A 22,292-nucleotide genomic window follows, 5' to 3' on the forward strand; every position below is an offset into this window, starting at 1 on the left:
CTGCTGAGTAAATATTAACTCTGTACAGTTACACAGTGAGTGATCCTTACCCTGCTGAGTAAATATTAACTCTGTACAGTTACACAGTGAGTGATCCTTACCCTGCTGAATAAATATTAACTCTGTACAGTTACGCAGTGAGTGATCCTTACTCTGCTGAGTAAATATTAACTCTGTACAGTTACGCAGTGAGTGATCCTTACTCTGCTGAGTAAATCTTAACTCTGTACAGTTACACAGTGAGTGATCCTTACCCTGCTGAATAAATATTAACTCTGTACAGTTACGCAGTGAGTGATCCTTACTCTGCTGAGTAAATATTAACTCTGTACAGTTACACAGTGAGTAATCCTTACCCTGCTGAGTAAATATTAACTCTGTACAGTTACACAGTGAGTGATCCTTACCCTGCTGAATAGATAGTAACTCTGTACAGTTATACAGTGAGTGATCCTTACCCTGCTGAATAGATAGTAACTCTGAACAGTTATACAGTGAGTGAACTGTACCCTGCTTAATAAATGGTAACTTTGTACAGTTACATAATGAGAGCTCCATCCCCTGCTGAATAAATAGTAACTCTGTAGAGTTACACAGCGAGCGATCCTTACCCTGCTCGATAGTAGCCTTGTACAGTTACAGTGAGCGATCCTTACCGTGCTGAATATTAACACTGTACAGTTACACAGTGAGTGATTCTTACCCTGCTGAATAGATAGTAACTCTACAGTTACATACTAAGTTACACTAGAGGTGCTAGGTGAGGCTACGAAATAACAGATTGGGTGATGTCACCCCACCAGTCCAACTCAGCTTCTAAGAACGGACGTTCAGGAAACCACAATACAAGAATGCACAAACCTGCAATGCCGCTGCCCCGAAAGCTGATTTCTGCTGTTGCAGAATCCTTTCCATGGATTTCAAGACCTTTATGTTTATTCACAGTGTGACTGTGGAATTGCTCAGAATTCAGCAGAGGGAGGATCATTCACTGTGTAACTGTGCATAGAGTTGCTCAGAATTCAGCAGGGTGAGGATCATTCACTGTGTAACTGTGTATGGAGTTGCTCAGAATTCAGCGGGGTGAGGATTATTCACTGTGTAACTGTGTATGGAGTTGCTGTGAATCCAGCAGGGTGAGGATCATTCACTGTGTAACTGTGTATGGAGTTGCTCAGAATTCAGCGGGGTGAGGATTATTCACTGTGTAACTGTGTGGAGTTGCTGTGAATCCAGCAGGGTGAGGATTATTCACTGTGTAACTGTGTATGGAGTTGCTGTGAATTCAGCAGGGTGAGGATTATTCACTGTGTAACTGTGTATAGAGTTGCTCAGAATTCAGCGGATTGAGGATTATTCACTGTGTAACTGTGTGGAGTTGCTGTGAATCCAGCAGGGTGAGGATTATTCACTGTGTAACTGTGTATCGAGTTGCAGTGAATTCAGCAGGGTGAGGATCATTCACTGTGTAACTGTGTGGAGTTGCTGTGAATCCAGCAGGGTGAGGATTATTCACTGTGTAACTGTGTATAGAGTTGCTCAGAATTCAGCAGGGTGAGGATCATTCACTGTGTAACTGTGTATGGAGTTGCTGTGAATTCAGCAGGGTGAAGATCATTCACTGTGTAACTGTGTATCGAGTTGCAGTGATTTCAGCAGGGTGAGGATCATTCACTGTGTAACTGTGTATGGAGTTGCTGTGAATTCAGCAGAGTGAGGATCATTCACTGTGTAACTGTGTATGGAGTTGCTGTGAATTCAGCAGGGTGAGGATCATTCTCTGTGTAACTGTGTATGGAGTTGCTCAGAATTCAGCAGGGTGAGGATCATTCACTGTGTAACTGTGTATGGAGTTGCTGTGAATTAAGCAGGGTGAGGATCATTCACTGTGTAACTGTGTGTGGAGTTGCTCAGAATTCAGCAGGGTGAGGATCATTCACTGTGTAACTGTGGAATTGCTCAGAATTCAGCAGGGTGAGGATCATTCACTGTGTAACTGTGGAATTGCTCAGAATTCAGCAGGGTGAGGATTATTCACTGTGTAACTGTGTATCGGGTTGTTGTGAATTCAGCAGGGTGAGGATTATTCACTGTGTAACTGTGTATGGAGTTGCTGTGAATTCAGCAGGGTGAGGATCATTCCCTGTGTAACTGTGTATGGAGTTGCTCAGAATTCAGCAGGGTGAGGATCTTTCACTGTGTAACTGTGTATGGAGTTGCTCAGAATTCAGCAGGGTGAGGATCACTCACTGTGTAACTGTGTATGGAGTTGCTCAGAATTCAGCAGGGTGAGGATCACTCACTGTGTAACTGTGTATGGAGTTGCTGTAAATTCAGCAGGCTGAGGATTATTCACTGTGTAACTGTGTATGGAGATGCTGTGAATTCAGCAGGGTGAGGTTCATTCACTGTGTAACTGTGTATGGAGTTGCTGTGAATGCAGCAGGGTCAGTATCATTCACTGTCTAACTGTATGGAGTTGCTCAGAATTCAGCAGGGTGAGGATTATTCACTGTGTAACTGTGTATGGAGTTGCTCAGAATTCAGCAGGGTGTGGATTATTCACTGTGTAACTGTGTATGGAGTTGCTGTGAATCCAGCAGGGTGAGGATTATTCACTGTGTAACTGTGTATAGAGTTGCTCAGAATTCAGCAGGGTGAGGATCATTCACTGTGTAACTGTGTGTGGAGTTGCTGTGAATTCAGCAGGGTGAGGATTATTCACTGTGTAACTGTGTATGGAGTTGCTGTGAATCCAGCAGGGTGAGGATTATTCACTGTGTAACTGTGTATGGAGTTGCTGTGAATCCAGCAGGGTGAGGATTATTCACTGTGTAACTGTGTATAGAGTTGCTCAGAATTCAGCAGGGTGAGGATCATTCACTGTGTAACTGTGTGTGGAGTTGCTCAGAATTCAGCGGGGTGAGGATTATTCACTGTGTAACTGTGTATGGAGTTGCTGTGAATCCAGCAGGGTGAGGATTATTCACTGTGTAACTGTGTATAGAGTTGCTGTGAATCCAGCAGGGTGAGGATCATTCACTGTGTAACTGTGTATGGAGTTGCTCAGAATCCAGCAGGGTGAGGATCATTCACTGTGTAACTGTGTATAGAGTTGCTGTGAATCCAGCAGGCTGATGATTATTCACTGTGTAACTGTGTATGGAGTTGCTCAGAATTCAGCAGGGTGAGGATTATTCACTGTGTAACTGTGTGGAGTTGCTGTGAATTCAGCAGGGTGAGGATCACTCACTGTGTAACTCTGTATGGAGGTGCTGTGAATTCAGCAGGGTGAGGATCATTCACTGTGTAACTGTGTATCGAGTTGCTGTAAATTCAGCAGGGTGAGGATTATTCACTGTGTGACTGTGTATGGAGTTGCTCAGAATTCAGCAGGGTAAGGTTCATTCACTGTGTAACAGTGTATAGAGTTGCTCAGAATTCAGCAGGGTGAGGATTATTCACTGTGTAACTGTGTATGGAGTTGCTCAGAATTCAGCAGGGTGAGGATTATTCACTGTGTAACTGTGTGGAGTTGCTGTGAATTCAGCAGGGTGAGGATCACTCACTGTGTAACTGTGTATGGAGGTGCTGTGAATTCAGCAGGGTGAGGATCATTCACTGTGTAACTGTGTATCGAGTTGCTGTGAATTCAGCAGGGTGAGGATTATTCACTGTGTAACTGAGTATGGAGGTGCTGTGAATTCAGCAGGGTGAGGATCATTCACTGTGTAACTGTGTATGGAGTTGCTGTGAATCCAGCAGAGTGAGGATTATTCACTGTGTAACTGTGTATGGAGTTGCTGTGAATCCAGCAGAGTGAGGATTATTCACTGTGTAACTGTGTATGGAGTTGCTGTGAATTCAGCAGGGTGAGGATCATTCCCTGTGTAACTGTGTATGGAGTTGCTGTGAATCCAGCAGGGAGAGGTTTATTCACTGTGTAACTGTGTATGGAGTTGCTAAGAATCCAGCAGGGTGAGGCTCATTCACTGTGTAACTGTGTATGGAGGTGCTGTGAATCCAGCAGGGTGAGGATCTTTCACTGTGTAACTGTGTATGGAGGTGATGTGAATTCAGCAGGGTGAAGATTATTCACTGTGTAACTGTGTAGAGTTGCTGTGATTTCAGCAGGGTGAGGATCATTCAATGTGTAACTGTGGAATTGCTCAGAATTCAGCAGGGTAAGGATCATTCACTGTGTAACGGTGTAGAGTTGCTGTGAATTCAGCAGGGTGAGGATTATTCACTGTGTAACTGTGTGGAGTTGCTGTGAATTCAGCAGGGTGAGGATCATTCACTGTGTAACTGTGTGTGGAGTTGCTCAGAATTCAGCAGGGTGAGGATCATTCACTGTGTAACTGTGTAGAGTTGCTGTGAATTCAGCAGGATAGGGATTATTCACTGTGTAACTGTCTGTGGAGTTGCTGTGAATTCAGAAGGGTGAGGATCATTCACTGTGTAACTGTGTGGAGTTGCTGTGAATTCAGCAGGGTAAGGATCATTCACTGTGTAACTGTGGAATTGCTCAGAATTCAGCAGGAAGAGGATTATTCACTGTGTAACTGTGTATGGAGTTGCAGTGAATTCAGCAGGATGAGGATCATTCACTGTGTAACTGTGTATGGAGTTGCTCAGAATTCAGCAGGGTGAGGAGTATTCACTGTGTAACTGTGTATGGAGGTGCTGTGAATTCAGCAGGGTGAGGATCATTCACTGTGTAACTGTGTATCGAGTTGCTGTGAATTCAGCAGGGTGAGGATCATTCACTGTGTAACTGTGTATCGAGTTGCTGTGAATTCTGCAGGGTGAGGATTATTCACTGTGTGACTGTGTATGGAGTTGCTCAGAATTCAGCAGGGTGAGGATCATGCACTGTGTAACTGTGTATGGAGTAGCTGTGAATCCAGCAGAGTGAGGATTATTCACTGTGTAACTGTGTATGGAGTTGCTGTGAATCCAGCAGAGTGAGGATTAGTCACTGTGTAACTGTGTATGGAGTTGCTGTGAAACCAGCGGAGTGAGGATTATTCACTGTGTAACTGTGTATGGAGGTGCTGTGAAACCAGCAGGGTGAGGATCTTTCACTGTGTAACCGTGTATGGAGGTGCTGTGAATTCAGCAGGGTGAGGATTATTCACTGTGTAACTGTGTAGAGTTGCTGTGAATTCAGCAGGGTGAGGATCATTCACTGTGTAACTGTGGAAGTGCTGAGAATTCAGCAGGGTAAGGATCATTCACTGTGTAACTGTGTAGAGTTGCTGTGAATTCAGCAGGGTGAGGATTATTCACTGTGTAACTGTGTGGAGTTGCTGTGAATTCAGCAGGGTGAGGATCATTCACTGTGTAACTGTGTGGAGTTGCTGTGAATTCAGCAGGGTGAGGATCATTCACTGTGTAACTGTGTATGGAGTTGTTGTGAATTCAGCAGGGTGAGGATCATTCACTGTGTAACTGTGGAATTGCTCAGAATTCAGCAGGGCGAGGATTATTCACTGTGTGACTGTGTGGAGGTGCTGTGAATTCAGCAGGGTGTGGATCATTTACTGTGTAACTGTGTATGGAGTTGCTGTGAATTCAGCATGGTAAGGAATATTCACTGTGTGACTGTGTGGAGTTGCTGTGAATTCAGCAGGGTGAGGATCATTCACTGTGTAACTGTGGAATTGCTCAGAATTCAGCAGGGTGAGGATTATTCACTGTGTGACTGTGTGGAGGTGCTGTGAATTCAGCAGGGTGAGGATCATTCACTGTGTAACTGTGTATGGAGTTGTTGTGAATTCAGCAGGTTAAGGATTATTCACTGTGTGACTGTGTGGACTTGCTGTGAATTCAGCAGGTTGAAGATCATTCACTGTGTAACTGTGGAATTGCTCAGAATTCAGCAGGGTGAGGATTATTCACAGTTGTGACTGTGTGGAGGTGCTGTGAATTCAGCAGGGTGAGGATCATTCGCTGTGTAACTGTGTGGAGTTGCTGTGAATTCAGCAGGGTGAGGATCATTCACTTTGTAACTGTGGAATTGCTCAGAATTCAGCAGGGTGAGGATCGTTCACTGTGTAACTGTGTATGGAGTTGCTGTGAATTCAGCAGGGTGAGGATCATTCACTGTGTAACTATGTAGAGTTGCTGTGAATTCAGCAGGGTGACGATTATTCACTGTGTGACTGTGTGGAGTTGCTGTGAATTCAGCAGGGTGAGGATTATTCACTGTGTAACTGTGTATGGAGTTGCTGTGAATTCAGCAGGGTGAGGATCATTCACTGTGTAACTGTGTATGGAGTTGTTGTGAATTCAGCAGGGTAAGGATTATTCACTGTGTGACTGTGTGGAGGTGCTCTGAATTCAGCAGGGTGAGGATCATTCACTGTGTAACTGTGGAATTGCTCAGAATTCTACAGGGTGAGGATCATTCACTGTATAACTGTGTAGAGTTGCTGTGAATCCAGCAGGGTGAGGATCACTCACTGTGTAACTGTGTGGAGTTGCTCTGAATTCAGCAGGGTGAGGATCATTCACTGTGTAGCTGTGGAATTGCTCAAAATTCAGCAGGGTGAGGATCATTCACTGTGTAACTGTGTATGGAGTTGCTGTCAACCCAGCAGGGTAAGGATCATTCACTGCGTAACTGTGTATAGAGTTGCTCAGAATTCAGCAGCGTGAGGTTCATTCACTGTGTAACTGTGTATGGAGGTGCTGTGAATTCAGCAGGGTGAGGATCGTTCACTGTGTAACTATGTGGACCTACTGTTTATTCAGCAGGGTAAGGATCGCTCGCTGTGTAACTGTGTGGACCTACTGTTTATTCAGCAGGGTAAGGATCACTCACTGTGTAACTGTGTGGACCTACTGTTTATTCAGCAGGGTAAGGATCACTCACTGTGTAACTATGAGGACCTACTGTTTATTCAGCAGGGTAAGGATCATTCACTGTGTAACTGAGTGGACCTACTGTTTATTCAGCAGGGTAAGGATCACTCACTGTGTAACTGTGCGGACCTACTGTTTATTCAGCAGGGTAAGGATCACTCACTGTGTAACTGAGTGGACCTACTGTTTATTCAGCAGGGTAAGGATCATTCACTGTGTAACTGTGTGGACCTACTGTTTATTCAGCAGGGTAAGGATCACTCACTGTTTAACTGTGCGGACCTACTGTTTATTCAGCAGGGTAAGGATCACTCACTGTGTAACTGTGTGGACCTACTGTTTATTCAGCAGGGTAAGGATCACTCACTGTGTAACTGTGTGGACCTACTGTTTATTCAACAGGGTAAGGATCACTCCTGGTGTAACTGTATGGACCTACTGTTGATTCAGCAGGGTAAGGATCACTCACTGTGTAACTATGTGGACCTACTGTTTATTCAGCAGGGTAAGGATCACTCACTGTGTAACTGTATGGAACTACTGTTTATTCAGCAGGGTAAGGATCACTCACTGTGTAACTATGCGGACCTACTGCTTATTCAGCAGGGTAAGGATCACTCACTGTGTAACTATGTGGACCTACTGTTTATCCAGCAGGGTAAGGATCACTCACTGTGTAACTATGTGGACCTACTGTTTATTCAGCAGGGTAAGGATCACTCACTGTTTAACTGTGTATGGAGTTGCTCAGAATTCAGCAGGGTGAGGATCATTCACTGTGTAACTGTGTGTGGAGTTGCTCAGAATTCAGCAGGGTGAGGATCATTCACTGTGTAAACTGTGTGGAGTTCCTGAGATTCAGCAGGTTAATAGTTATTGCCACATTTAATTATTACAGATCCATCGAAACATAAGACATTTTGAAAAGTAGGATAGCCAAGTGGGTTAGTTAGGGAGGATGGGTGGAGAGGATTGGTTGGTATTGTATCATTTCGGGAACGGACTGGCAGGGAGGAAATCTGATTGTGTTGGAGTAGACAACCATCCTTCACAAAGAGTGGAACTAAAAGGTGAGAACATTAGTGGAAGGATCAGCATGGTATATCACATCCCTAAAGGTGGTAGGGACTGCGCCCCCTTATTATTCATTAAAACAGATGGGTAGATGGGTGCTTGCAGAAATTCCTGCAGAAATAATACCCCCTTCCCCCACTAATTTGTGGCACTTATTAAAGGGGAATTGTCTGTTACTGAATGGCTGCATTCTCTGAAATAACACAAGGCAGATCGATGCCCTCATTCCATTAGTCGACGCTTCAAAAGGTTAGTCCAAGCGAGCCTGAAAACGGGCCTCTGCATGGAGCTCCCACTCTCTCCGTGACTGACTCCATAATCAGCCATTATCTCATTCAATGGTGGGACAGAATCGAGGGGCCGAATGTCCTCCCGCTGCCCCTATACATCCATGATGCAGCACAGTAGCGTAGTGGTTCGATTCCCGGCTTGGGTCACTGTCTGTGCGGAATCTGCACGTTCTCCTCGTGTCTGCGTGGGTTTCCTCCGGGTGCTCCGGTTTCCTCCCCCAGTCCAAAGATGTGCAGGTCAGGTGGATTGGCCATGCTAAATTGCCCTTAGTGTTCGAAAAAGGTTAGGTGGGGTTACTGGGTTACGGGGATAGGGGGGAGGTGTGGGCTTGGGTAGGGTGCTCTTTCCAAGGGCCGGCGCAGACCCGATGGGCCGAATGGCCTCCTTCTGCACTGTAAATTCTATGATTCCATGATTCTATGAATGTGCGAGTTGGATTGGAGGAAATGGTATGTCTTATTGAATGTAAGCGGTAAAAGACGATCATGAACTCAACACCCACCTGGATTGTTAAATAGATGCCCATTCTGTGGCATCAAGATGCCCTCTAATGAGGAATCAGACTGGAGCAGAATGGGGAAAGCGTGGGCAGGAGCCTTGATAGTTTCTCTGTTTTCGGTTATTAAAAATCTCAATAATGCATCTTGGAATCTTATTTACATCTGCCTTCTGGTTCGAATAGCTTCTGGTTAGCTTCCCACGAACATCTGGATCAACTGGGTAACAATGACAAAGAACACATGTTGGCAGGTTCGGGCTGGGTGTGAGGTGGTCATGGAGGGTTTGGGTAGGGTTAGCGGGAATAGATCCCTCACTGCTGCCTCAGGAGATAGCGTTATCCTTGCCCCAAACATTCTCCGTGGACCAGAGGCAGAGTGAGATTGGGCAATGGTGCAGAGTTAGCCAACCCCGATGGCTTTCCGACAGGCAGCTTGGTGTCGACATATTCCCCACCGACGGCCCCTCTCTCTCCCCATCGTGCTCCCCCCAACCCCTCAACCCCCGAGACTGGGGTAACTGAATCCAGGTGGAAATCCACTTAGCAAGATGGCGACATTGTGACCCGAGGCCCGATAAATTTTACCGCCTCGAAAGCATGTTACCAGCTCAAAAAAAAAAACACCCCAAATCTTCTGAAATTCGTGGGTCGAGACACACATCCAGAAGCACGGCTCTTCCTCCATCCATCCGTCCTGCTGCCCGATTGGTGGGAATTTCGGGTTTTGACTTGATGAAGTAGTCCCAGGTTGTGGGGGTGGAAGGGTTGGGGAGGGGGTTGGGGGAGGGGGTATGGATGATGGAGGATGGGGGGGGGGGGCGGGGGGGATAAAGTGGGGGCCACCGATTTTCCCACTCACAAATGTCCCACCCAAGCCACACACATATCCACGACGTACATGGTTAAACATGCATTCTAGATTAAGTCATTTTTCTTTGCTCCGAAAATTTGGTTTTGCAGTTGCATCCCTTTCAAAACGTTCACATCGGTTTCAGCTGGAGGGGGTGGGGGATTGTCCTGATTTGGGCTCCCAGGCGTCCCCTCGACAATGCACGCACGTGGCAGTTGAATGTCGTTCTAAATGGACCATGGGCTTAATCTATGAGTTTACCCCCTTTCCTCCATTGCCCACTTCGCTCTTGCTCGCTCTCCTCCGACCTGGATGCAGAAGTTGTACATTTTGGTTTCCGCCTTTGTTTCTCTCTTTCGCGATGAAGAAAGGAGTGTTAAAACTGAAGAAAAGTAACAAAGCGCTGCTGGCTTCTTGTGTTCCCTGCGGGGGAGAGAGAGAAAGAAATAGAGTGGATGAAAAACTGACGGTAAATAGATTTTCGCTGTCCCTATTTATCACAAAATCTTAATGTTGTCTCCCTCGATCACAAAGGCTATTGCTATCCGTCAGATCGTCTTTCATCGGCCTCTGTGTTCACCTCACTCTTCAGTCTTACCCTTTTTGTCATTTTGAATCTCTTCCGCCCTACTTCGCTCTTCCTTATTCATTCGTGGGATGTGGACAAGGCCAGCATTTCTTGCCCCCCCCTAAACGCCCTTGAAGTGAGTGGCTTGCTAGGCCATTTCAGGGGGGCAGTTATGAGTGAACCACATAGCTGTAGGGTCTGGAGCAACGTGCAGGCCAGACAGGTTGAAGATGGCAGATTTCCTTCCCTGACGGGACCATAGTGAGACAGTTGGCAAAGCTTGGGTGGGAGGGGTCTCTGACAATGCTGTCTGCCTTCCTGAGGCAGCGGGAGGTGTGTACAGAATCAATGGGAGGATGGCAAGAGTGTGTGATGCTGTGGGCTGAGTTCACCGAACTCTGCACATGGTTTGTGGGATCTTGTTATTAAATTGGAACAGTTAAAGGGGGTAATTTATTAAGGGTGATACATAGTTTACTGTAGCTGTGTGAGGTATTTCTGTGTATAGTTGATAAGAATGCTTCCTGTGAGTGTTTATAAAAATGTTGACTAAATTTGTAGAATAAAGCTTGTTTTTGATTAAAGGTGCTTAACGCCTCTGATGACTAACACCTGAAAAGTAGGCCCTTGTGCTCATCGCAACCAAAATCTATAAACAGTTGTAGGTCAGGTGAACTCCATGATATACTTTGGAGTTTTCTAAACCCTGGCCCAAAACAGTATGTTCTTTTCCCCTACTCTCTGAAACTCAGTTGATGGCCCCCCCCCACCCACCCCGCAACACCCCCCCCCCCCCCGCCCCGCCTCGCCTGCTTCTAACTAACCCGAGAGAGAAGAGAGCACTCACCTTTATATGAGGCATGATAAGACACTCAGTCTGAATGAGGACTTTCCACCACAATGCTAACTGGTTTGCTGGCACCAGTACTGGTGGTGTAAGTCTTCGTCATGTAACTATTCATCAATTTTTCCTGAGGGATAAAAAAAGGATGAGCAGGGCTGATGTGGGAAATTGAATGAGTTTAAAGACTCTGCGCTCCTGTCAATATCTCAGCAATACACTGTCACAAGGGAAACATTTTTTCATTCGTTCATGGGACTTGGGTGTTGCAGGCTGGGCCAGCATTTATTGCCCATCCCTACTTGCCCTTGCCCATTGCTGTGGGGGCCTGGGCTCGCATGTAGGCCAGACCGGGTAAGGACGGCAGATTTCCTTCCCTAAAGGGACATTAGCGAACCAGATGGGTTTTTACGATGATTGGCAATGGTTTCATGGACTTTTAAATCCAGATTTTTATGAATTCAAATTTCGCCATCTGCGGGATTTGAACTGGGTTCCCCAGGGCTCCTCGCTGTCTCTGGTTAACTAGTCCAATGACAACACCACTACGCTACCGCCTCCCCACAGGGAAACCTGAAGCATCTGGAGAGTCTGAAGCTTACCTCAATCAGCTGGTGCCACTGCTCAATGGGCTTGCGAGGGTTGGCCAACATTTCGTTCCAGTGCTCTCGACCTGGTCCATCAGCATCATTGCCCACGCAACACATCCCGATAACCTCGTTGTGACCAATACTGCGGCGAGAGGAAGAAGGGTGTCAGCAGCAAGTCTGGTACCATGGGTGCTGGAAATTTGAAACCTCTTCAGTCCGCAAACGTGACCCTGAGTTTCCAGGTGATTGTAACTTTAACGCTTACCCCTAGCTTCCAATCTGACCTCTCTGTCCTTGGCCCGCCCAGATGTTCCAGTCAAGCTCAAGAAGCATAATAATAATAATCATTATTAGTGTCACAAGTAAGCTTACATTAACACCGCAATGAAGTTACTGTGAAAATCCCCTCGTCGCCACACTCTGGCACCTGTTCGGGTACACAGAGGGAGATTTCAGAATGTCCAATTCACCTATCAGCACGTCTTTCGGGACGTTAGGTGGATTGGCCGTGATAAATTGCCCTTAGTGTCCAAAATTGCCCTTAGTGTTGGGTGTGGTTACTGGGTTGTGGGGATAGGGTGGAGGTGTTGACCTTGGGTCGGGTGCTCTTTCCAAAGAGCCGGTGCAGACTCGATGGGCCGAATGGCCTCCTTCTGCACTGTAAATTCTATGAAAATGCATTACCTCACATCTGGTCTTTTTTGAATTGTATTGGAGCTCGGTTCTCTCTCTAAACCCTAATATTACGAACCGGACTGATTCCTGGGATGGCAGGATTGTAGGATGAGGAGAGATTGGGTTGACTGGGCCTGTATTCCCTGCAATGTGGAAGGATGAGAAGGGGGAAATCTCAGTGAAGTGCACAAAGCTCTGACAAGGCCGGATAGACTGGACGCAGGGATGTTGTTCCCTCTGGCTCGGGAAGTCGAGGACAAGTGGTCACGGTCTCAGGATGCGAGGTTGGCCATTTAGGACTGAGATGAGGAGAACCCTCTTCACTCCGTGGGTGATAAACCTGCGGAATTCTCTACCACAGAAAGCTGTGGAGGCCAAGTCACTGAGCATACTTACGAAGGAAATAGATAGATTTTTAGACTCCAAAGGTGTCGGGGGGTATGGTGTTGAGATAGAGGATCAGCCGCGATCACATTGAATGACGGAACAGGCTCGAAGGACCGAATGGCCTCCTCCTGCTCCTACTTTCTATGTTTCTATTATTCTGGTGACTCTTCTCTGGGCTTAAGGTCAGTATGTCCTTCCTGAGGCGAGATCCTCAGAGCTCGTCCTGCAGATCTGTTTATCTTAAGTCCCATTATTTTCTCCAGTTTCGGCGCTTACATTTCATTCAATAGATTTCTCATCCTGACTGAGTTATAGTCCGGCTTACACCACTGTGCTTTTTTTGCCCCCATCTGCCACAGTAAAAATAGACGTATAATACTTGATTTAGCAAGTCTGCCATTTATTTCCCGTGTGTTTTAATCTTTCCTCCTACAGTGGGTCCACAATCATCTTTCCCCGCCCCCCCCCCGGTGTTAGCTTTGAATTCCTTAAATGTTTTTTTTTGCATCATATTCCCTCTTTGCACCTCTACGTGCTTTATTTCTACCTCTTTGTTGCCGCTCCAGTTTCTTGGTATCTCACCATTCCATGGTTTGTCCGTGTACCTTTTCATTTGATGCTGCCTGCTATCTCATTTGCTGGATGTGCATGCGTAACTGCACCACCGGAGCCTTTACCTTGCAGGGCTGTGTCACCGCTTTATGCTGGATCCAAAATGATCTCTGAATGCTTCCCGCTGTTCGTCTATAGTTTACCCATTCCTATCTCATCTCGGGGTGCGGTCGATTTATTTCTTGCCCCTCCGAAATTTGCCTCGCTCAGATGTAAACTCTCTCGGTTTGCTCCAACCAAACATCAAATTATATCACGGCCAATACTTTCAAGGTGTATGAGTCCCTTAGCCCCAGACTGTTATCTGATTCCGCCTCATTACTCCTAATTAAATTGAGGAGACTGTTCCCTGGTCAGTGCTAACATTCCAGAAATTCATCCAAACTCACTTGGAAAATGTTACTGCCTTTTCTGCCTGAGCTGCACACCATCTTCCTGCGTACGTGAAAATTGCAATCTCTCATTCTAACCAAATTGTTTCTGCTACATTATCCCTTTACGATGTTTCAACCTCCCCCGCACTATATCATGAGTGTATCAGGGAGGCTTTTTGTTTTATTTGTTCGTGATGTGTGGGCAGGCATTTATTGCCCATCCCCTGAGACAGCGGTGACGAGTTGCCTGCTTGGACCGGTGTGGTCCGTTATGGTGTAGGTACACCCCAGGTGCTGTTAGGGAGGGAGTTCCAGGATTTATTTTTTCCCGTCGGCGATGAAGGGACGGCCGATATATTTCCGAGTCAGGATGGTGAGTGGCTTGGAGGGGAACCTCCAGGCGGTGGCGTTCCCCATGCGCCTGCTGCCCCTGCTGCCCCTGTCCTTCTAGACACTGGAGTTTGCGAGCTTGGGAGGCACTGTCAAAGGAGGCTTGGCGGATTGCTTTTTGATGGCGAATGCTGTTGCCACACCCCATCCCCCATCAGTGGTGGAGGGCGTCAGGGTTTAAGATGGTGGATGAAGTGCCGACCAACTGGGCTGCTTTATCCTGTTATCCTGGGTGGTGTCGAGCTTCTCAATGAATGACAGAGGCAGAAACTGCAGGATTGGAGCCGCAGGAAGTCAGACCCCTGAGCCTAATTCCCAGGACCAATCGAGTTTTAGGTGTCTCAGGGCAGGGAGTGTAAGGTGAAGCGCAATGCGTTAAGCAGAAGGAGGTTGGGGTGTGGGTGTGCGGGCCAGCGCAGGACGTAAGAGACCAAGCCTTAGAGTCATAGAGTCATACAGCACAGAAAGAGGCCTATCACCCCACCGTGTCTGCGGCGGCCATCAAGCACCTATCTATTCTAATCAAGTACCTATCTATTATAATCAAGTACCTATCTATTATAATCAAGTACCTACCCTAATCAAGTACCTATCTATTCTAATCAAGCACCTATCTATTCTAATCAAGTACCTATCTATTCTAATCAAGTACCTACCCTAATCAAGTACCTATCTATTCTAATCAAGCACCTATCTATTCTAATCAAGTACCTATCCTAATCAAGTACCTATCTATTCTAATCAAGTACCTATCTATTCTAATCAAGTACCTATCTATTCTAATCAAGTACCTATCTTAATCAAGTACCTATCTATTCTAATCAAGTACCTATCTATTCTAATCAAGTACCTATCTATTCTAATCAAGTACCTATCCTAATCAAGTACCTATCCTAATCAAGTACCTATCTATTCTAATCAAGCACCTATCTATTCTAATCAAGTACATATCTATTCTAATCAAGTACCTATCTATTCTAATCAAATACCTATCCTAATCAAGTACCTATCTATTCTAATCAAGTACCTATCTATTCTAATCAAGTACCTATCTATTCTAATCAAGCACCTATCCTAATCAAGTACCTATCTATTCTAATCAAGCACCTATCTATTCTAATCAAGTACCTATCCTAATCAAGTACCTATCTATTCTAATCAAGTACCTATCCTAATCAAGTACCTATCTATTCTAATCAAGCACCTATCTATTCTAATCAAGTACATATCTATTCTAATCAAGTACCTATCTATTCTAATCAAATACCTATCCTAATCAAGTACCTATCTATTCTAATCAAGTACCTATCTATTCTAATCAAGTACCTATCTATTCTAATCAAGCACCTATCTATTCTAATCAAGTACCTATCCTAATCAAGTACCTATCTATTCTAATCAAGCACCTATCTATTCTAATCAAGTACCTATCTATTCTAATCAAGTACCTATCTATTCTAATCAAGTACCTATCCTAATCAAGTACCTATCTATTCTAATCAAGTACCTATCCTAATCAAGTACCTATCCTAATCAAGTACCTATCTATTCTAATCCAGCACATATCTATTCTAATCAAGTACCTATCCTAATCAAGTACCTATCTATTCTAATCAAGCACCTATCTATTCTAATCAAGTACCATCTATTCTAATCAAGCACCTATCTATTCTAATCAAGTACCTACCTATTCTAATCAAGCACCTATCTATTCTAATCAAGCACCTATCTATTCTAATCAAGTACCTATCTATTCTAATCAAGCACCTATCTATCCTAATCAAGCACCTATCTATTCTAATCAAGCACCTATCTATTCTAATCAAGTACCTATCTATTCTAATCAAGTACCTATCTATTCTAATCAAGCACCTATCTATTCTAATCAAGTACCATCTATTCTAATCAAGTACCTATCTATTCTAATCAAGCACCTATCTATTCTAATCAAGTACCTATCTATTCTAATCAAGTACCTATCTATTCTAATCAAGCACCTATCTATTCTAATCAAGTACCTATACTAATCAAGTACCTATCTATTCTAATCAAGCACCTATCTATCCTAATCAAGCACCTATCTATTCTAATCAAGTACCTATCTATTCTAATCAAGTACCTATCTATTCTAACCAAGCACCTATCTACTCTAATCAAGTACCATCTATTCTAATCAAGTACCTATCTATTCTAATCAAGCACCTATCTATTCTAATCAAGCACCTATCTATTCTAATCAAGCACCTATCTATCCTAATCAAGTACCTATGTATTCTAATCAAGTACCTACCTATTCTAATCAAGCACCTATCTATTCTAATCAAGCACCTATCTATTCTAATCAAGTACCTATCTATTCTAATCAAGCACCTATCTATCTTAATCAAGCACCTAGCTATTCTAATCAAGCACCTATCTATTCTAATCAAGTACCTATCTATTCTAATCAAGTACCTATCTATTCTAATCAAGCACCTATCTATTCTAATCAAGTACCATCTATTCTAATCAAGTACCTATCTATTCTAATCAAGCACCTATCTATTCTAATCAAGTACCTATCTATTCTAATCAAGTACCTATCTATTCTAATCAAGCACCTATCTATTCTAATCAAGTACCTATACTAATCAAGTACCTATCTATTCTAATCAAGCACCTATCTATTCTAATCAAGCACCGATCTATTCTAATCAAGCACCTATCTATTCTAATCAAGTACCTATCCTAATCATGTACCTATCTATTCTAATCAAGTACCTATCTATTCTTCTTTAGGAGGGGCAGCGGAAGCGGGTTGTCGGGGGGAGGGGGGTGGATGGGTGGGGGGTTTGGGGGGAGAGGGGGGATTTCCCGATGTCAGAGGGAGGCTGCTGATGGAGACAAACCCCGCCCAGCTTCCCACTCGAGGCTCGAACAGGATTCATTTCTGGGCACCCGTCTGCCCCCTGGACTCCTCCTTCCGGAACCATCCAACAGTGAATTTGCAGAGAGAGATCAGGGCAGGGTGGGAGCCCGATGGGAAGGCGGTCAACCCTCTCGCCGCCTGCAAACCTGCCGATAGTGGAGCGTACACTTCTGCCCGTGGAGTCACAATGGCACAGATAGTCGACACTCATCCCAGGCTGGCTCTCTCTGTAGAGCAATCTAGGCAGTACCAACGTCCCCCACCCTTCACTCTACCCCCATAGCCCAGCAACTTCATTTCCCTGAAGCGCTCATCCAATTTCGTTTTGAAAACATCGATTGTCTCTGCCTCAGCGCCCTCTCAGCCCATTACCACTCGCTGCATAATAAAATTATTCATCCAATCCCTCAGCACTGTTTTCTCAAAGCTGAAATCCATGTCCCTTCATCCTTGCAAGACCAGCTAAAGGCAATAGCATTTCCTTGTCTTCCGTCCCCTACCACCTAGTTTGTGTGAACTCATCTTTTAATCTAACCCTTCGAGTCCATGTCTATCTATGCTCCTTCCAATGGCCAGACCTTGTCACACACTAAACACACTGCTACACCGAAACCAGTACGGATGGATGTTGGTGCTTAATCCTTTCACAGGTCCAACCGTGCCCCCCAGCTCCTCCCACCCCCCCTCCTCACCCCAAGGCCGACCCCCTATTTGGTTCAAGAGCCTCTCACCAGTCGTAGTCCATGACAGCAATGATGACGTTGACGTGATCCATGTTCTCGTTTGGAATGTCGAACACCAGCGCCTCGTTGTACACCGGGTTGAGTGTGTTTTTCTTAATCGAGGTCTTCCGCTTCTTCAGGCGCCTGCCTTCGCAGATCAGCGAGGCCTTCACGTAGGGATCTGCGAAGAGAGGGGAGGAGTGGGTTGGTCGAGACTCGGGGCTGGGGCCCACCAGGGCCTCGGTTCTCCATTGCTACCCTTCCCCCACAGCCCCAGAGAGGGCCTGTGACTGCCAACCACTTGCCTGCACTGGCAACAGCGGCGATTGCTGCAATTGACCTCTGCACCCTCAGTCAGGGAACGGTAAGATAAATAAAGGCAGGAATCCTGGGCTGGTGTCTCCCGTCGCCGACGGCGAACGGCCGGAGAAACCAGATTCCCGACGGAATCGGGAGGCGGCACCGCTTCCCCGATGCTCCGCCCCCGACCGGCCGAGTTCCCGACGGCGTGGGTCTCTCATGGTCTCACCCATCGGGAACTCGACGTGGCGGCTGCGGACTCAGTCCCGCGGGCGGGGGTGGGGGGGTACGTTACCCGAGGCTGGCGGCACTGTGGGGTGGGGAGGTGGTCCGGGGCACGGGAGCCGGCTGAAGGACGGGGCTATTCATGGGCCTGGGCCGCGAGCGGCCTCCGCCATGAAGCACGGCGCAACCGCTGCAGGCCTTCGCCATGCGCATGCGCGGCCGCGGACCCGGAAATTCTCCGGGGCGTATCGGCCGCTGGAGCCGGCTGCTCTACGCTGCCATCCTGCTGGCCCCGGCAAAACGGGGCATCGGTGGCCGTTTTGCACCAGTTTTCCTGACTTAAAACGCCTCAGTTCCCATGCCAGCATGGGGACATAGCCCCAGCCAGCCCCCTATTCATAGAATTTCACAGAATTTACAGTGCTGAAGGAGGCCATTCGGCCCATCGAGTCTGCACCGGCTCTTGGAAAGAGCACCCTACCCAAGGTCAACACCTCCACCCTATCCCCATAACCCAGCAACCCCACCCAACACTAAGGGCAATTTTAGACACAAAGGGCAAGTTATCATGGCCAATCCACCTAACCTGCACATCTTTGGACTGTGGGAGGAAACCAGAGCACCCGGAGGAAACCCACGCAGGCACGGGGAGAACGTGCAGACTCCGCACAGACAGTGACCCACTGGGGAATCGAACCTGGGACCCTGGAGCTGTGAAGCAATTGTGCTAATCACCGTGCTGCCCCCTTCCTGAATGATTATCCATGGGAGTAGACCGTTCAACCCCTCTTGTCTGTCTCATCATTAATTTAGGTCATGGACAATCTGCACACTGACTGCTGTTTGCTTCATATCTCTCAATACCCTTACCCCACACCCCCAAAAAAAAACGATCGCCCTCATCGAATACTGTAATAGTCCACCCAGTACCCACTGGGAGAGTTTTGCATCGCCTCCTAAAATAGGCCCCGATAACGTCTATAAGAATGGGAGCTTGTGCAGGATTCAGGGCCAGGGGTCAAGGGGCGGGGTCTGGCCAGCAGGCGGCCAATTGACCGTCCCTGTCTCAACCACATACGGCCGAGGTACCGGGGGGGGGGGGGGGGGGGGGGGGGGGGCGGGGGCGGGTTGACAGTATCTGTAGGAGCAACGACCCAGGAGAGCGGGAGAAAGGTGGGTGGGGGTTATGGGGAGGCGAGCAGGGCTGAGAGTTGTACAATTGGTTTGAGGGGAAACGGGGGGGGGGGTTACCGTTCTCGCGCGAGGGTGGGGGGGGGGCTTTCGTTCTCGCGCGAGGCGGTAAAGTTACCTGAGAATCCGGTTAAATCCATCGCCTTTAGGTTGGTGGCTTTGATAATGGTGATGGTGAGCCTCCCAGCCGTTGGGAGATAGCACAGAGAGAAGTTTATCTCGCCCAGATCAGCCTTCTCCTGGGGGAAAGAGAAAAACATTAGTGCCGCAAACGAACATCCCAGAATACTCCAACCTGGGCTTTATTTCTCGGCACTGCAGCGAAGGATTCAAATCTTCCTCGTCTGTATATCCTCCTGAGATGAAAGCACGGCTCACCTCCATCAAGACCAAACAGCCATCAGAGCAGTGGGAGATAATCATTGAATTGCACTCCAGACCAAACATGCCAAATCTGCTTCACCTTTCAGGTGAACGTGCACACAATCATGCAAATCAGGAGTGGGAGTCGGCCATTCGGCCCCTCGAGCTGGTCCACCGTTCAATAAGATCATGGCTGACCTGATGGTGGCCTCAGCGCCTCTCCCCGCGTAGTCCCGATACCCTTTGATTATCTGGTTAGTCAAGAATCTGTCTCCCTCCACTGCTCACTCATACTGCGATGGGTATAGGCCCAACCTGCCCTTCCTTTCCTCCTAATTCCTTATTAATTTACTCATTCTTTCATCCCAGGAATCGAAGGGTGCACCTTCTCCGAACTGCCACCAAGACAGCGATGGTAAATATATCCCTCCTTAAAGTAATGAGCTGTCTCCGTATCCATCAGGAGTGAGGGAGCCCAGTGCTGGAGGGGTGAAAATTGGGATTAGGCGAAAGGCACGATTTGGAGAAGCGCCGATATCGCGGAGGGCGGGGGGGGGGGGGGGGGGGGGGGGGGGGGGGCTCGAGAAAATTATTGAGAATCCGAAAACAAGAATGAGGATTTAAATTCGAGGCTTTGTTCAATTGGGTGCCAATGTAGGCTAGCGAGCATGGGGCTGATAGCGGAAAGGGGCTTGGTGGGGTCAAGGATTTGGGATGCAAAGCTCAAGGTTATGGAGACCGAGACAATAGTCAAGTCTTGAGGTAATAAAGGTGTCAGCTGGACCTCAGAGTTTCAGCAGCAGATTAACTGAGGCAGCCTTCTTAGTCAAGGATCTAGCTGCCTGAAAAAGATTTAATCGGGGCATCATGGCGGCGCAGTGGTTAGCACTGCTGCATCACGGCGCCGAGGTCCCAGGTTCGATCCTGGCCCTGGGTCACAGTCCGTGTGGAGTTTGCACATTCTCCCCGTGGTTGTGTGGGTCTCGCCCCCACAACCCAAAAAATGTGCAGGGTAGGTGGATTGGCCACGCTAAATTGCCCATTAATTGGGAAAAATGAATTGGGTACTCTAAATTTTTTTAAAAACTAAAGAAAAATATTTAATCACCCTGCTCTTACACGCTCTGGGGAAGAGAGCTCCACAGACATATGACCTGAGAGAAAAAACATCTGCCTCATGGCTGTCTTAAATGGGGGAACACTTCTATTTAACTTGCGTCCTCTAGTTCTAGTCTCTCCCACAAGGGAAAACATCCTCCCAGCATTTACCTCTTGAATCCCCTCACGAGCTTATGTTTCAATAAGGCCCCCTCTCACTCTTCTAAACATCAATGGATACTTGCGCAACATGTCCAACCTCACCTCACCGGTAGAATTTTAAGGATCCGCGCAAGCCTTCTTAAGGGTCGGCGCCTAACACGCAGGGGCCTACTCTCGATCTCCCACATCAATTTAACGCTTGCTTGAGCGTTGATTGGCTGCGGGCGTGACTTCAATCTGCCCTTGGAAGACCCACCTGAGAGAGCTGTCGGCCAATCAGACTGGCGTTGATGTGGCCAGAAGCGGTACCGCGGCACTTTGCCTGGGCCTAAGTCCCGGGATCTTTGTAAAGGTAAGTCCTGACGGGGTTCCCAGAAGGGGAGGGGACGCCCAGGGTAAATTTGGTGGGAGAGGGAGGAGGGGCGATCGGGGCTTTGTCGGGGGGTGGGGTGGGGTGGGGTAGTGGTGGTAGGCCAGCGGTCCCAGAGCTCAGACATCTGCCCGCTAAGATAACTCATCCCAGGAACCCCCTCCCTCCTACAATGGACTGCTTTTAACAACACATCATTTCTGAAGAGAAATCTGTAATTGCCTGGACAAAGACCTTTTGTTTCCCTACCACCTCTGCCAACCCCATCAAGTCTCAAGCGCTTCACAGCCAATGCAGTACATTCGGAAATTTTTGCAATGTAGGGAGTTTGAACAGTCGTCATAAGAGCACACAAAACAGGAGCAGGAGTGGGCCATTCGGCCCCTCGAGCCTGCTCCACCATTCCATAAGATCATGGCTGATCTGACTGTGTTTTGAGTTCCACATTCCCATCAACCACCCCGGTTAAGCTTGGCGTTATGTTTCTTTGTTGGTGGAGAGGGGAAAGGCCCGGAGGTGCCCACACTCTGGATTCTTGTAAAACGCGGTGAGGGGTTTATTAAGAGCCGTTGCTCGTACAATCAAGATGACGATCTGCCCCAAGCCCACAGAAGCGCTCTGCTGATGTCATCACACATCACGCAGAACCAGCAAGAATGTTTTCCCAGATACATAACACTCTGATCCCCTTGCCTAACAAGAATCTATCTCCCTCCGCCTTAAAAATATTCAGTGACCAGCCCCCCGGGTCTCCACCTCTTACTGAGGCTGGGTCAGCACTTGTTGCCCATCTCTAATTGCCCTTGAACTGAGTGGCTTGCTAAGCCATTTCAGTGGGGGCGGTTAAGAGTCAACTGGGAATGGGAAGGAAATCTGCTGCCGGGGTCTGGAGTCACATGTCACTCGGGTAAGGGCGGCAGATTTCCTTCCCT

General features: G+C 47.1%; 1 protein-coding gene across 3 annotated transcripts in view; it reads right to left on the minus strand.

Annotated features, from left to right (window-relative positions):
- Nucleotides 1-7,736: 7,736 nt before the first annotated feature.
- The window catches only part of syt3 (synaptotagmin III), a 99,924-nt gene continuing 85,368 nt past the window's right edge, over nucleotides 7,737-22,292 (minus strand). For 2 of the 3 annotated variants that reach the window (XM_072492282.1, XM_072492283.1), the window contains exons 5-9: nucleotides 19,486-19,606; nucleotides 17,661-17,832; nucleotides 11,596-11,725; nucleotides 11,000-11,123; nucleotides 7,737-10,007 (exon numbers count right to left, since the gene is read on the minus strand). In XM_072492282.1, the coding sequence (XP_072348383.1) occupies nucleotides 11,025-11,123; nucleotides 11,596-11,725; nucleotides 17,661-17,832; nucleotides 19,486-19,606 (522 nt within the window). In that variant the 3' untranslated portion in view covers nucleotides 7,737-10,007; nucleotides 11,000-11,024. The remainder of the gene's footprint in view (nucleotides 10,008-10,999; nucleotides 11,124-11,595; nucleotides 11,726-17,660; nucleotides 17,833-19,485; nucleotides 19,607-22,292) is intronic. The other variant, XM_072492285.1, reaches the window with a different exon arrangement.

The sequence above is a fragment of the Scyliorhinus torazame genome, chromosome 29 (assembly GCF_047496885.1).
Source record: "Scyliorhinus torazame isolate Kashiwa2021f chromosome 29, sScyTor2.1, whole genome shotgun sequence".
In the NCBI taxonomy this organism is placed as follows: Eukaryota; Metazoa; Chordata; class Chondrichthyes; order Carcharhiniformes; family Scyliorhinidae; genus Scyliorhinus; species Scyliorhinus torazame.